Source organism: Pelodiscus sinensis, unplaced genomic scaffold (assembly GCF_049634645.1).
Source record: "Pelodiscus sinensis isolate JC-2024 unplaced genomic scaffold, ASM4963464v1 ctg60, whole genome shotgun sequence".
In the NCBI taxonomy this organism is placed as follows: Eukaryota; Metazoa; Chordata; order Testudines; family Trionychidae; genus Pelodiscus; species Pelodiscus sinensis.
In genome coordinates this window covers 177794-194684 of record NW_027466001.1, presented here as the reverse complement: position 1 = coordinate 194684, position 16891 = coordinate 177794, and the positions used below count along the sequence as shown (strand labels likewise).

The 16891-nt window shown below is 47.4% G+C and overlaps 1 protein-coding gene across 1 annotated transcript in view; it reads left to right on the top strand.

The window, feature by feature from the left end:
* The window catches only part of LOC102445263 (germ cell nuclear acidic protein), an 85955-nt gene extending 69620 nt beyond the window's left edge, over positions 1 to 16335 (top strand). The window contains exons 10-11 of the mRNA XM_075917998.1: positions 29 to 233; positions 11192 to 16335. Coding sequence (XP_075774113.1) covers positions 29 to 233; positions 11192 to 11441 — 455 coding nt within the window. The 3' untranslated portion in view covers positions 11442 to 16335. The remainder of the gene's footprint in view (positions 1 to 28; positions 234 to 11191) is intronic.
* Positions 16336 to 16891: the final 556 nt, after the last annotated feature.

Sequence of the window (16891 nt, the reverse complement as noted above, 5' to 3'; positions counted from 1 at the left end):
TTTATCTTCTCTCTTGCCTTCCTCCAAGACCGGCTTCGAGACACATTGATCCATGAGATTTGCCATGCAGCCACGTGGGTAATCAATGGAATTCGAGATGGCCATGGACAGTTTTGGAGATTCTATGCTAAGAAATCAACTGTGGTTCATCCAGAGTTGCCAGTGGTGACACAGTGCCACAACTATGAGATTAAATACAAGTTCACTTATCAGTGTTCTCTGTGCAAAACCACGTGAGTACTATTTACTTGCCTTTGCTCAAATGTTAACTTTAACTTTAAATTAAAATTAGACCTTTTAATTCTTAAAGCACTTTGAGAATTAAAGGTCTCACCTCCATGAACTGAGCATTCTTTTTATTGCTTTATCTTCCCTTTTCTAATCCCATAAAGAATCCCAGACTGATCCTCTTGATACTGGCTTCCAGGCAGCATTTCCCTCCTGCACCCATATGCAATTATACTTATGACAAACCTGCCTCCCCCCTGCTTGTTCTCTTTTTAATGGCTTAGTTGAGAAAAGATAGTTAAGAGGCAAGTTCTTTTTGGTGAGCAGTCTGGAAATCAGTGAGGATTTGAAAAATTCATAACTTTCAAGGCCAGAAAAAGACATGTAATCATAGAAAATTAGAGTTGGAAGAGACCTCAGGAGGTCATCAAGTCCAACCTCTTGCTCAAAGCAGGACCAACCCCAACTAAATCATCCAAGTCAGGGCTTTTTCAAGCCAGGCCTTAAAAACCTGGAGATTCCATCACCTCTCTAGGTAATCCATTCCGGTGCTTCACCATCCTGCTAGTGAAATAGTTTTTCCCTAATATCCAACCTAGAGGACACCATTGCTCCTTTTTCTGTTATCTGTCACCACTGAGAACAGCCTCCCCCTGTCAGGTAATTGAAGGCTGCTATAAAATCCCCCCTCACTCTTCTCTTCTGCAAAACTAAGGAAGAGCAGTTCCCTCAGCCTCTGCTTATAAGTCATGTGATCAAGCTCCCTAATCATTTTTGTTGCCCTCTGTTGGACTTTCTCCAATGTGTCCACATCTTTTCTGTGGTGGGGGGCCCAAAACGACACAGTACTCGAGATGTGGCCTCACCAGTGCCAAATAAAGGGGAATAATCACTTCTCTAAATCTGCTGGCAATGCTCCTATTAATGAAGCCCAGTTTGCCATTAGCCTTCAGGGCAATAAGGGCACACTGTTAACTCATATCAGGCTTCTCATCCACAGTAATCCCCAGGTGGTCCTCCTCCTGCTGATTTAGACAGTTGGTGCCCAGCCTGTATCACTGAATGGAGTTCTTCCATCTTACAACTGGAAGGGACCTTGTGGGGGTTCAAGTCCCACCCCCTCTTCCTTGTGCTACCTTGCCCCGTTCCCGAGTGCTTAATTGTCCACAGTCCACACGTCTATTCCGCCGGGATATGTGGGGTGGGGGGTCTGGGCCCACCCTCGCTCCCAGACCCCAGCCCAGGGCCCTAAGGACAGTATCACTGGGGATCTGTCCCACCAGGGGGGGTCCGCCCCCGAAACCCGCCAGTGCGCCGGCTCCTCGCCCTGCCCTGGGCTACTTCCACCCCACCTACGTCTCCCTATGCTTCCCGTGCTTTTTTGCCTACTCCCTCTCCCCTCCTCCCTGTTTGCCCTGCTTCTCCCCTCTTGTATCCTCCCCACCTCGTCCAGCTCCTCCTCCTCCCCTGACGTCATTGCCGGCCACCATTTTCCTGACGCACTGCGTCTGACGTTGCCTAGCAACGTCTCCTGCCCTGCCGCTCACCAGACGCGCGGCCGCGCTACACAGCCGGCACGCGCGTAGTTCGCGTCGGGCGGCCCCCAGCAGCGAGAGGGCAACCGCCGGATCAGTGCGGGGTGGGCCCGTTTCGGGGGGGTAGGCGGGCCCCACCCCGTCACAGACCTCAAGACATCAAATCAGTCCCCTGCTTTCACAGCTGTACAAAGCACCATCTAGACCATTCCTGACCACCATCAGTCTAATTTGTTCTTAAATGTCTCCAATGATGGAGGTTCCACAACCTCCCTAGGCAATTTATTCGAGGACTTAACCACCATGACAGGAAGTTTTTCCTAATCTCCAACCTAAACCTCTCTTGCTGCAATTTAAGCCCATTGCTTCTTGCTCTATCATGAGAGATTAAGGAGAAAAAAATTTCTACCTCGTCCTTGTAGCAACATGTAAGTACTTGAAAGCAGTTACCATGTTTCCTCTTTTAGTCTTTTCCAAACTAAACGAATCCAATTCTTTGAATCTTCTCTCATGGTTTATGTTTTCTATATATTTCATCATTTTTGTTGCTCTTTTCTAGATGTTCTCCAATTTCTCCACGTCTTTCCTGAAATGTGGTGCCCAGAACTGGATACAATACTCCAGTTGAGGCCTGATCAGTGCAGACTAGAGTGGAACAATGACTTCTCATGTCTTGCTCACAAAACTCCTGTTAATGCAGGGGTGGGGAAAAAGCTGCTCAGTGGGCCGGATCCGGCCCCCTAGGACTCTAATCCAGCCCGTGAGGCAGTTCCAAGCCCCACTCCCTAATTCAGGGTCGGCAAGCTGTGGCACATGTGCTGCAGCAGCACAGGGGATGGAGCTCAGCCTTGCCCCTACTCCCACCCCCTGTAGCCGCTGGAGAGCGCTCCCTCCTTCCTGCAGCAGGTTAGGCTGCAGTGGGAGGAGGCAGCACTGGGGTTGAGGCTTCTCAGCAGTGCCTCGGCCACACAGTTCGGGGCCGGCTCAGACTGCAGGTTGACACGATATCTTTCCAGTACCAAGATATCTTTTTTGAGATGAGACAACCACATCTGCATTCAGTATTCATGATGTGAGCATAGCATGAATTTATAGAGGCATCAAGATATCTCTGTTTTATTATCTAACCCTTTTTTTAATTATTTCAAACATTGTTTGCTTTTTCTGACTGCTGCTGCACATTGCGTGGATGTTTTCAGAGAACTCTTCACAGTGACTTCAAGATCTTTCTCTTGAATGGTAATAGCTAATTTAGTCCCCATCATCTTGTATTTACAATTGGGATTATGTTTTCCAATGTGTATTACTTTGCATTGTAAAATTCATTTGTCATTTTGTTTTCCTTTCACCTACTTTTTGAGATCCTTTTGAAGCTCTTCAGAGTCTGCTTTGGATTTTGCCATCTTGAGCAGTTTAGTATCATCTGCAAATTTTGACACCATTTACCCCTTTCTCCAGAGACTTTTGGTGAGCCGCTTTTTCAAAAACTTTCTGAAAATCTAAGTTGAACAAAACGCCCCAGAATCAATTCCTGCGACACTTCACTGTATATTAGCTGCCAGCTGGACATGCATCATGGATCACATTGTGTTGAGCCTGATGATCTAGCCAGCTTTCTATTCTCTGTATAGTCCATTCATCCAATCCATACTTTAACTTGTTGGCAAGAATACTATGGGAGATCATATATCTTGACTTTAGCAAAACTTTTGATATCACATCCTTTGCTTTCCCCTTATCCACAGAGCCTATTATCTCATCATAGAAGGTAATTAGGTTAGTCAGGCATGACTTACCCTTGGTGAATCCATGTTGACTGTTCCTGATCACCTTCCTCCTCTTCAAGTGTTTCACTGATAATCTAGTCATACCTTCTGCAAAACACAAGACAGATAATGTCACCTTGATTTCTGCATAAAGCCCAGAACAGAGTGAGCAAATGACATGACTTGCTCTAGGCAAGGATCCCCACCCCAGCCCAGCCCTTTTGATGTCGGAGACTCATGCACAACACACTGCAGCTGTCCCTTAAAACCCTCAATCTATTTTATAATAATTAAACTGCTTGCTCAGTCTCCATCCTGTAAGCACACTGAGTCCCTGATAGCCCCAACCCTTAATAGCTGGTGTTCCACATGGAACAAAAGGTTTTCTTCTGGGATACTCAGAGTTTTCAATATTTCTGACCCCTTTGATCTTCTGAGGGACACACCTACCTTTCCAATCTTGATTCCTTATTTTCTCTTCAGTAACTAGGGGCATGTTTACCCACCAGATCGACAGGTTGATTTATTGTATATAATATATAAAAAATAAATAGACTACTGAGCACTCTCCTGTCAACTCCAGTGCTTAGCAAGAGCGAGAAGTATAAGCAGAGTCAATGGGAAAGTGTCTGCCACACTGTGGTAAGTGGATCTTAAGTACATCAACTTCAGCTAAATTATTAACATAACTGAAGTTGTGTAACTTACATTGATGGTCCATGGAAGTGTAGACCAGGCTTATAATGCTTTTTACATAGAGAAAGTAATAGTGGAACAATATTAAGGAAACAAGATAAACATTAAACTCAATGTTCATATTATGAGACTATTTGGATCTCTCCCTACTTTGCTATTGGGAGTGTAATGCAGGAGCTGTGGTACTCTGAGCTCACCTTTTACCAAGAAACTTATTTGAAACACAAATAGAAAAACTAAGCTGCTCATTGAGATTGTCTAAACCTTTGCTTATCCCATTGTAAGTGGTACAGAGCTGGTGGGACTACTTGGATGTTTGAAAATTGAGCAGAGATCTAGAAAAAGTATTGTGGGGAACAGTGCTGTGCTTGTGAAGAAATAGTACTGGATGACTCGATTTTCTTCCATACCCGCTTTTTGCCCAGTCAAAATTCTCTTGACTCCACAGCAAATTAAATTCTATGGCAGGCCCCCCAGCTTCTGCATCACTTCAGTGTGGTTGATTGAAGTTCTGCACAGCTTCATGTAATCTTAAAAAAATAGGTGGTTTTATTGAACTAAAAATTAAAATGAATATCACTGAAGTATGAGTTCTTCTTCAAGTGGTTGCTCATGTCCATTCGAATGAGGCGTGCGTGCACCATGTGCACAGTTCCCGGAGCATTTTTTCCCCAGCAGTACCCTTCGGGCCAGCAGGTTGCCCCCTGGAGTGGTGCCGCTATAGCAGAGCATAAGTACCCCTGCCGGCCCTCCCCCTCCTCAGTTCCTCCTTACTGCCCGTGACCGTTGGAGCTTGCTGCCTTGTGCAGATCCCAGCTATTCTCTCTTGCCCGTTGGCAGTTCTTATTGTTAGTAGTGTTTTAAGTAGTTGTTAAGAGCTTAGTTGATAAGACTTTTCACTTTCCCCACCCCCTCGGGGGCGGGGATGCCAGGCCCGTAGGGCTTCAAATCTTGTGCTAAGCCTATGCTGGAAGGAAACCCCCACCACGAATTCCTCAAGTGCCTGGGGGAGTCTCATCTCACTGATTCCTGTAAAATCTGCAGGGGGTTTAAGCCTCACACCAAGAGGGAGCATGATTCCCACTTAAAGGGGCTCCTGATGGAATCGGCGCTTCAACCCGTGCCTTCAGGGGAAGCTTTGGTGTGTAGCACACCGGCATCAGTTCGGGACACCCATTCCACCCTGCCCCATACCGCGGCACTGAGGAGGTCGGCACTGTGGCACCATTCCCAGTCCCCAGCACCAAAGAAATCTAGTCTCCAGAGGGAGGTCGCCTGGCCAGAAAATGCATGGTGATAGGAACCGGCATAGGGAGACGGCCTCACATAGGGCTAGAAGCCCGGTGTCGGTCCCGACCCATCGCCCTTCCACACCAGAGACCTTTGAGGCTGCTCAAGAGTTGATCGAGCTGACAGCTTCACCTCCGTCTACCATTTCCTCTGAGAGGTCCTTGACTTCGGCAACGGAGGATTCAGGGTCACCAAAGAAGTCCCTGCTTCCAGGCATGTGGCCAGCACCGGTAGAGTCGAGAGACCAACTGTTGCTGCTGGCACCAGGCGTGCGAAGCCAGTCCGGGTTGGCGCGGGGAGCGCCGACATCTGCCCCATGACCACCGGTGGCACCGCACCGGCACTGCTCCAGCCTCCAACGATGCTGCTTCCGGCCCAGGTGCCGCCACTCCAGGCACCAGCCCCGGCACCCTACTGGGGCTGCGTGCCCTGACAGTGGAGCCACCATACTTGGTTTTTTCACCAGATAAGGTGAGGCTGCGCCCCCACACAGCATGTCTCCGGAAGGTGGTGTTGGCCTTACACATGTCCCAGGACACATACTTCCTGGTTTTCTTTCCCAAACCACACTGCTCCCCTAAGGAGCAGGCGTTGCATTCCCTGGATGCAAAGAGGACCTTGGCGTTTTATATAGATAGAACAAAACCCTTTTGTAGGTCATCACAATTGTTTATTGCCTATGCTGAACGAGTGAAAGGGCTGCCAGTGTTGGCCCAAAGATTGTTGGTATGGATCTCCTCTTGTATTCGGGAATGCTATGCTTTGGTGCACAGGGAGCCGCCCCAAGTGTCAGCACATTCCACTAGGGCACATGCTTCATCCGTGGCCTTTGGGGCCTAAGTCCCGATACTTGAGATCTGTAGAGCGGCCACATCGTCCTCCATTCATACGTTCAGAGAGCATTACATGCTCACCCAACAGGCGAGGGAGGATGCCACGTTGGGTTCCACTGTGTTAGGTTCCATTCTGTTTAAAAAAAAAAAAAAAAAAAGGAGGCAGATTGCTGTATTATTTATCCGCTGTACATACCTCTCCTGAGTTCCTGTACTATGTTCTGCTGGTTGCGTTCTCAATTAAAGTTTTGGTTCTTGGTTACGTACCCATGTCCGTGCTCTGTTTTCGCTAAGAGGTGGCTCCGACCCCGCCTCCAGTGGTATAGCTTGGACGTCACCTCATTCGAATGGACATGAACAACCACTCAAACTAAAAAACAAGGTTACTTACCTATAACTTTTGAAACAAAAGACAGGACTATGGAGCACTTTAAAGACTAACAAGATGCTTTATTAGGTGTTGAGGAAGTGGGTCTGGCCCACGAACGCTCATCACCTAATAAACCATCTTGTTAGTCTTTAAAGTGCTGCATAGTCCTGTCTTTTGTTTCAGCTAGACCAGACTAACACGGCTGCATCTCTATCACTATTTTACCTGTAACTGTTGTTCTTCAAGATGTATTGCTTGTATCCATTCGATTCCCTCCCCCCCCCCCCCCCGCCTCCCCTACTTCTGAGTCTCTGGCAAGAAGGAACTGAGGGGGGGGGAGGGCCGGCAGGGGTACTTATGCTCCGCTATAACAGCGCCACTCCAGGGGGGTGACCTGCCGGCCCAACGGGTACCACTAGGGGAAAAACTGCTCTGGAAACTCTGCACACTGCGCGGGCGCACCTCAGTTGAATGGACATGAGCAACACATCTCAAAGAACAACAGTTACAGGTAAGTAACCTTGGTTTTTTGGTATTCAACTGAACTTTTCCGCTTCCATATATTGTAATGTGCTGTTAAACTTTGTATTACCGTCATATAACACTGTAGAAGTTATCAGGAAGAAACTGAAGGCTCCTTCTTGGCATCTGGATAAGGGATATCTAGGTTTTTTGGCATCCAGGAAAATATGAGCACTGAACAGAGACTACATCATGGGTATAAATCAATAAGGATATGTCTACACAGAAAAGTTATTTTGAAATAATAGCCCTTATTTCAAAATACCTTTCCTAGCGTCTATACAGCCAAACCACTATTTCAAAATTAATTCGATATAGCGGAGTGCTTATTTCGAATTTGGTAAACCTCATTCTACAAGGAATAATGCCAAATTCGAAATAGCTATTTTGAAATAAGTGCTGTGTAGACACTTATTTCGAAATAGGGGGCCTCCCACCTTCCCAGGGTGGCCACTCTGGCCTCAACCAAGAACTCTCCTTTCCCTCCCCCACTCCCTGGAGCCCTTAAAGGGGTAGACTTTGGCCACAGTGCCTGTGCCAGCTCCAAGCCTGCCAGCCCAGAGCCAGCAGTCACTGCCCTGATCCAGTGGCCCCAAAACATGAGCCAGCAAACCACTGGCAGCCAGCCCTCCACTGCTCCCCAGGAGTAGTCTGCCAGCTCCCAGGAGCCTGCCAGGGCCCAGAGAAGGCAGGCGCCTTCCTGGTCCAGGGTGGAGATCATGGACCTTATTCAGGTTTGGGGGGATGCCCCCAAAGTCCATGATCTCCACACTAGATGGAGGACCACGGCCATCTATTGCAGGATAGCTGCCAGCCTGGCCACCAAAGGCCACATGCGAACTCAAGAGCAGGTTCACACGAAAATCAAGTTGGTCTGGCGAGAGCCCCAACCCTGAGCTTCCTCTCTCCTTTCTTCCCCTTGCTTCCCCCTTCTAGCTCCCTCCTCCCAGGTTTCCCCCTCCCCTCTCCCACCCTCTCTTCTCCTTTCCCCAGTCTCACCAGAGTTTCATCCCCGTCCTCCCCAGTTTTGTTAAATAAAGAGAGTTTGTGTTCATGAAAATACATGAAACAAAATACAGGTCTATGTAGCACTTTAAAGACTAACAAGATGGTTTATTAGATGATGAGCTTTCGTGGGCCAAACCCACTTCCTCAGATCAAATAATGGAAGAAAATAGTCACAACCATATATACCAAAGGATACAATTTAAAAAAAATGAACACACATGAAAAGGACAAATCACATTACAGAACAGAAGGGGGATGTGGGGGGGGGGGGGGAAGGAGGTGAATGCCAGTGAGTTAATGATATTAGAGGTGGGGAAGGGGAGATGTCTGTGAGTTAATAGAATTAGAGGTGATAATGGGGGAAGCTATCTTTGTAATGGGTAAGATAGCTGGGGTCTTTGTTAAGTCCCGTGTGGAGAGTGTCGAATTTTAGCATGAATGCCAGTTCAGAGGATTCCCTTTCAAGTGCAGATTTGAATGTCTTCTGAAGTAGGATGCAGGTTAGCAGGTCATTCAGACAGTGTCCTTTCTGGTTGAAATGACAAGCAACTGTTTTTTCTTTGTGATCCTGTCTAATGTCTGTTTTGTGGGCATTGATTCTTTGGCGAAGTGTCTGAGACGTTTGTCCAATGTACATAGCAGACGGACACTTTCGACACATGATAGCATAGATTATATTTCTGGAGGCGCAGGAATATGTATTCTTGATCTTATAACTCACTTGGTTAGGCCCAGTAATGGTGTCAGCAGAGTGAATATGTGGGCAAAGCTGGCAGCGGGGTTTGTTGCAAGGGAAAGTACCAGGGTTGGTATTAGTGTGGTATGTCCTGTGGTTGTTGGTAAGAATCATCTTGAGGTTAGGTGGTTGTTTATAGGAGACTATGGGTCTGTCTTCCAGAACTTCTTGGAGTTTAGTGTCCTGTTCCAGTATAGGCTGTAATCTATTGATAATGTGTTGGACAGGTTTAAGTTGGGAGCTGTAGGTGATGACAAGTGGTGTTCTATTGTTGGTTTTCTTGGGTCTGTCTTGTAGTAGATGGTTTCTAGGTATTCGTTTGGCTCTTTCAATTTGCTTTTTTATTTCTTCGGGTGGGTAGTTGAGGTTTATAAATGCTTGGTAGAGATCCTGAAGTTTCTGGTCTCTGTGGGATTAGAGCAGATGCGGTTGTATCAAAGGGCTTGGCTATAGATGATGGATCGTATGGTGTGTTCTGGATGGGAGCTGGAAGCATGTAGGTAACTGTATGAGTCAGTGGGTTTTCTGTAGAGGGTGGTGTCTAATTTTCCATTGTTGATTTGTACTGTGGTGTCCAGGAAATGGATCTCTCGTGTGGAATGGTCCAGGCTGAGGTTAATGGTGGGGTGTAGGTTGTTGAAATCTCTGTGGAATGTCTCCAGTGTTTCTTGGCCATGCATCCAGATCATAAAGATGTCATCGATGTAGAGTAAGTAGAGAAGGGGTAAAAGGGGACGGGAGTTGAGGAATAAGAGTGAGTTATAAGATCAAGAATACATATTCCTGCGCCTCCAGAAATATAATCTATGCTATCATATGCCGAAAGTGTCCGTCTGCTATGTACATTGGACAAACGTCTCAGACACTTCGCCAAAGAATCAGTGCCCACAAAACAGACATTAGACAGGATCACAAAGAAAAAACAGTTGCTTGTCATTTCAACCAGAAAGGACACTGTCTGAATGACCTGCTAACCTGCATCCTACTTCAGAAGACATTCAAATCTGCACTTGAAAGGGAATCCTCTGAACTGACATTCATGCTAAAATTCGACACTCTCCGCACGGGACTTAACAAAGACCCCAGCTATCTTACCCATTACAAAGATAGCTTCCCCCATTATCACCTCTAATTCTATTAACTCACAGACATCTCCCCTTCCCCACCTCTAATATCATTAACTCACTGGCATTCACCTCCTTCTCCCCTCCCCCCCCCCCCCCACATCCCCCTTCTGTTCTGTAATGTGATTTGTTCTTTTCATGTGTGTTCATTTTTTTTAAATTGTATCCTTTGGTATATATGGTTGTGACTATTTTCTTCCATTATTTGATCTGAGGAAGTGGGTCTGGCCCACGAAAGCTCATCATCTAATAAACCATCTTGTTAGTCTTTAAAGTGCTACATAGACCTGTATTTTGTTTCAGCTACACCAGACTAACACGGCTACATTTCTACCACTCTGAAAATACATGTATTTTATTTGACATCAGGAAGGGGGGTTAGGGAGGGGTAAGTGGAAGGACGTGAGGGAGGAATGAGGCACAAGCCCCCAGTGGGGCAGACTAGGGAGTCTTTTAGTGCTCCTCAGGATGGAAGCTCTCCCACAGGGCCTCCTGGATACTGACAGCTCCCCGATCAACATCCCGGATGGCAGCCTGCAGAAAGTGCAGCCAGGCTTGCAGCAACGCATCCAGTAGAAGCACCAGAGTGCCCAGGAGCAGCTCTGGCTCCATATTGCAGAGTGCTGTGGTGTCCGGAGTGAGGGCAACCAGAGCACACAGAGACAAATGCTTTGCTGTTCCTCATTGAGGAAGACAAGAAAGCAGGGAAACCTGAGAACTGGCTGGTGGGGGGGGGAGAGTCCCTTTAAGCACAGGCCTCAGATAGCCTCAGGTAGCAGCTCCTCACAGTAAGTCCTGACCTGGTGCCCTGCCGGAACTGGTTCCAGCCAGCCTTAAATGCAATTCAGAGGCCACTCAGTGTGGACGCGCTATTTCGAAATAGCAAAATGCTATTTTGAAATGGATTTTGTGTGCGCGTTATTTAAAAATATCTTATTTCAAATTAACTATTTTGAAATCAGGTATTTTGAAATAACGCTGTACTGTTAAGTACACTTAGTCTGAAAGTGAACAATTTGCACCTTTAAGTGATTATTCCAAGGTATCTCCAGGCTCAGGCATTAAATTGACTTTTTGTTTTAGGATTGGGCGCCATTCCAAGTCACTGGACACAGAACGCTTTGTTTGTGCATACTGTAAGGGACCTTTGGTCCTGTGCCAACCAACACGGAAGGATGGTACTCCTGCTAGAGCACTGCTAACACCATTTGCAAAATATGTGAAAGAAAACTATGGGACTACTAAAAAAGAACATTGTGGTCTGAGCCATGCAGATGTCATGCAGAAGCTCAGTGCTGCATTTGCTTTAAAGACTAGGATCCTAGATTCCTGAATGCTTCTTGGGATGTACATGCTGGCCTTATGCTTTGCAATCATTGTACCATTAGAGAAAATAGCTAGTTTTTGTCTGGTTATCAAGAGCTATGAAAAGTTTTTAAGCATCTGCTGCTGCTCTGTGTTCCTCGGATCAATGCATGCATAATCCCTTGCTGCTGTACTCAGAAGCAGGTGAAATGCTCTTTATGCCCAGGGATTCCCATCTGTTTTAATTGTCCTCCAGCCACTGATATTTTTAAAAGTTAAAATGGGAAGGAGAAAAAAGCGGGAGCAGACTAATTGGGAGACTTTTTTTAACAAGTGTATGAGAGAAACTGGAGGAAGCTGGCTCAGGATCTTTCTTAGAACTTAATCAAATGCATCCATCACAAACTTATGACTGAAACAGTTCTGTAATGTATCTTTTCTACACGGATGATTACATCAGAGTTATAATATTAATTCTTGAATTATAAAGCTAGGTTTTGTCTCTTATTGGTTATGATGAATAAAGATTGCCTTGAAACCTGGTATACCTCCTGGCAATGCTTGACGACTTAGTGATCCACATTTAAGGTAATTTTGGAGAGGCAGCCAATGCCTCACCTTAAAAAGAAAAACCCGCCTTTTTTGAGGTTCACAGATTCTACCAACTTTATGTACACAGCTAAGCAGCTAATGAACTTAGTTGGTCAACAATAAGAAAGCTACCTTATTGAGGTTAGAGCATGTAGGGACAAAGTGAGACAGGCTAAAAGTCAGGTAGAGTTGGACCTTGCAAAGAGAATTAAAACCAATAGTAAAAGGTTTTATAGCCATATAAATAGGAAAAAAAAAAAAAAGTAGGACTACTAATTACTAAGGATGGAGTGGAGGTTAAGGATAATCTAGGAATGGCCCAATATCTAAACAAATACTTTTTCAGTCTTTAATGAGGCTAATGAAGAGCTTAGGGATAATGGTAATATTAAAAAATGGGAATAAGGATATGGAGGTAGATATTACCATATCCGAGGTAAAAGCCAAACTTGAACAGCTTAATGGGAGTAAATTGGGGGGCCCAGATAATCTTCATCCAAGAATATTAAAGGAACTGGCACATGAAATTGCAAGTCTAATTAAAAAATTTTGCTAATGATCTCTAAACTCTGGGGTTGTACCATTTGATTGGAGAATTGCTAATATAGTTCCTATTTTTAAGAAAGGGAAAAAAAGCAACCCGGGTAACTATAGGCCTGGCCTGTTAGTTTGACATCTGTAGTATGCAAGATCTTGGAAAAAATTTTGAAGGAGAAAGCAGTTAGAGACATTGAGGCTAATGGCAATTGGGACAAATTACAACATGGTTTTATAAAAGGTAGATCGTGCCAAACCAACCTGACCTCCTTTTTTGAGAAAGTAACAGATTTTTTAGATAAAGGAAATGCAGTGGATCTATTCTACCTCGACTTTAGTAAGGCATTGGATACAGTACCACATGGGGAATTATTGGTTAAATTGGAAAAGATAGAGATTAATACGAAAGTTGAGAGGTGGATAAGTAACTGGTTAAAGGGGAGACTAAAGTGGGTAATATTGAAAGGTGAACTGTCAGGTTGGAGGAAGGTTACTAGCGGAGTTCCTCAGGAATCAGTTTTGGGGCCAATTTTATTTAATCTTTTTATCGCTGACCTTGGCACCAAAAGTGGAAGTGTCCTGATAAAATTTGTGGATGACACAAAGTTGGGAGGTATTGCCAATTCAGAAAAGGATCGGGATAGCATACAGAAAGATCTGGATGACTTTGTAAATTGGAGTGATAGCAATAGGATGAAATTTAATAGTGAGAAGTGTAAGGTTATGCATTTAGGGATTAATAACAAGAATTTTAGTTATAATCTGGGGACGCATTAGTTGGAAGTAATGGAGGAGGAGAAGGACCTCGGAGTCCTGATTGATTAGAGGATGACTATGAGCCACCATTGTGACATGGCCATGAAAAAGGCTAATACGGTCTTGGGATGTATTAAGCGAGGTATTTCCAGTAGGGATAAGGAGGTGGTAGTGCCGTTATACAAGGCATTGGGGAGAACTCATTTGGAATACTGTGTGCAGTTCTGGTCTCCCATGTTTAAGAAGAATGAATTCAAACTGGAACAGGTACAAAGAAGGGCCACTAGGATGATCCGAGGAATGGAAAACCTGTCTTATGAAAGGAGACTCAAGGAGCTTGGCTTGTTTACCTTGACCAAAAGAAGGCTGAGGGGGGACATGATTGTTCTCTTTAAATATATTAGAGGGATAAATACCAGGGAGGGAGAGGAATTATTTAAGCTTAATACCAATGTGGACACAAGAATAAATGGATATAAGCTGGCTAGTAGGAAGTTTAGACTTGAGATTAGACAAAGGTTTCTAACCATTAGAGGAGTGAGGTTCTGGAACGGCCTTCCAAGGGAAGTAGTGGGGGCAAAAGACCTATCTGGCTTCAAGATTAAACTAGATGGGTTTATGATGGGGATGGTTTGATGAGATAACATGATCTTGGTAACTGATTGACCATTCATTATCAGTGGTAAACAGGTCAATGGAGGGATGATAGGAGTTACTATAGAGAATTTTCTGGGTGTCTGGCTGGTGAGTCTTGCCCACATGCTCAGGGTTTAGCTGATGGCCATATTTGGGGTCGGGAAGGAATTTTCCTCCAGGGTAGATTGGCAGAGGCCCTGGAGGTTTTTTGCTTTCATATGTAGCATGGGGTACAGATCACAGCTGGAGGATTTTCTGCATCTTGGGGTCTTCAAAGTATTTGAAGGCTTCAATATCTGAGATATAGGTGAGAGGATTATTCTAGCAGTGAGTGGGTGAGAATCTGTGGCCTGCACTGTGCAGGGGGTCAGACTAGATGATCATAATGGTCCCTTCTGACCTTAAAGTCTATAAAGTCTAACACATATACCTCAGGTGGGCTACGTCTAGACTGGCATGATTTTGCGGAAATACTTTTAACAAAAAAGTTTTTCCGTTAAAAGTATTTCTGCAAAAGCGCATCTAGATTGGTCCTGGAGTTATCATTATAATGATGCACTTTTGCGCAAAAGCGCGTCTACATTGGCGGGATGCTTTTGCACAAAAGCAGAAGCCCAGAACCATTTTGAAGAGGGCAAAAGGGCACTAGCCCTTTCCAGGAGCTGGAGCTCCTTTGAGACACGTGGTTAAAGGGATCTCCCTGGACACCCGTTCCTCCCCTGCTGCGTGCTACAGGACCTCTTGCAGGGACTGTCAGCCGTAGCAGTTTTGGTGGGTGCCCTCTGCCTTTTTGGTCACCACTGCCTTTTGTCACTTAGTGCTTTTGCTTGTTTTTTTTTTTTTTCCTCTCCTCTTCCTTGTTTTTTCTGCCATGGAGCCAGGGGTGGCCATGTACCTGCTCTGGCCCCTGCCGGCCATTTTGGAGTACCTGCAGCAGGTGGTCCAGGCTGCTGCCCTCCTGTTCCAGGACCTGGAGGCACAGATCACTTTGGACTCCCTCACCAGGGAGGCCATGGCATCCCCACCCTAGCGTGGAGAGGCCACTGAGGAGACTGGACACCAGTACGGTCTGGTGGGGCTGGCTGGTCCTGGGGCAATGGGACGACCAGCAATGGTTCCGGAACTTCCGCATGTGAAAGCGGACATTCCTGGAGCTGTGTGCCTGGCTCACCCCTGCGCTCCAGAGAGCCACCACCCAGCTGTGGGCACCCATCCCCGTCAACAAGAGGGTCACCATCGCACTTTGGAAGCTGGCCACCCCGGACAGCTACCGATCGGTGGCACACCAGTTCGGGGTGGGCAGATCCGCCATCGGTGTCGTCGTGATGGAGGTAAGTCCCAGGGGGAGTGGAGAGTAGGGTAGGGGGAGGATGTTGCACTCCATGGCCAGGGGCAGCCAAGATTCTAGGCTGGGTCACCCAGGGGTTTGGGCTGTCCCTCCCTTGCACAAGCCTGCTGGGGGGGGAGACCGTGGGGCGAGGGGGCCCTGGGTGGGTGGGTGGGTGTGTGTGTGTGAACACAGAGGACATCACGGGGGGGGCCTAAGGGAGCGTACACGCACCCTGCCTTGTGATGCGTTCCCCTGTGTTTCTCTGCACCCTTCTACAGGTTGTCCACGCCATCAACGATGTCCTGTTCCCAAGAGTCATCCACCTGCGCAACGTGGATGCTACCGTGGCCAGCTTCGCTGCCCTCGGGTTCCCTAACTGTGGTGGAGCCCTGGATGCAACCCACATCTCCATCCGGGCCCCAGAGCATTGAGCAGCCCATTTTATGAACAGGAAGGGGTACTTCTCGATCGTACTCCAGGCCCTCGTGGACCACCGTGGCCGCTTCCTAGATGTTTATGCGGGCTGGTCCGGCAGGGCACATGACTTCTTCATGCTACGCAACTCCGGCCTGTTTCGCAGGCTGGAGTCGGACACCTACTTCCCCCGGCGGGAGTTTTCTGTCAGGGATGTGCCTATGCCCATATACGTCGTCGGGGACACGGCTTTCCCTCTGCTGCCCTGGCTAATGCGGCCCTACACAGGGCAGCCGGACCAGAACCAGGCCCGGTTCAACGACCGCCTCAATCGGGCTCATAATCACATGGAGTGCGCCTTTGGCTGCTTGAAAGCCCGCTTCTGGTGTTTGCTCACCCGTCTTAAGATGGGTCAGCAGAATGCCACGGAGGTAGTGGCTGCGTGCTCCACAATCTTGTGGAGCAGAGTGGGGAGGCCTTCCTCCTCACGTGGATGGCAGCCGAGGGCCAGGCCTATGAACAGCCCCCCACAGATGCCATCCGCCAGGCGCACCAGGATGGGGTGCGCATCCGGGAGGCCCTGATGGACATGTTCACGCAGGCCCTATAGTAGGGTCACCTCAGTCTCCCTTCACAACTCCCTCCCCTCCCCTCTCCCCTCCCAATAAACACCAAACACAGTTTTGTTTTGAACAGAAAAAACTTGTATTTTTTTATTTACAAGGGGAAGAGGGGGTGGAGACCTTGAACTGGGAGGGGTGGCCCCTGCAACCACTCCTGCAGGGACGAACCTGCACATGGGGGGCAGGCTGCACAGGGAGGGGGGCAGGGGCAGTGCTAGGGGAGGGATGGCGGGGGCATGGGGCAAGGCCATGCCATAATGGATGGCATGGCCAATGTGAGCGGTGAGGGTGGCGATTGAATCCGCCATGCAGATGCACTGGGCCTGGAAGGTGCCCCAGGCCTCCTGGAGCCACTGCAGGTCCATCTCCACACGCCGAGTGATGGCTGCCTTGACATGCTTCATGGCCTGCACATGGTGCCAAAGGAGCTGGTCCTGGAGACGGAGCCGCTGCCTCGGTGGTTGGGCGGCTGGGGGGGGTGCTGCTGCTGCAGGACTAGAGGGTCCCCGGCTTGTGCTTGGTCCCGCTGCAGGGAACAGAAGAAAGGACAGGTCAGTCAGGCAGCCCGGCCACTGTCCCCACTCCTCATGC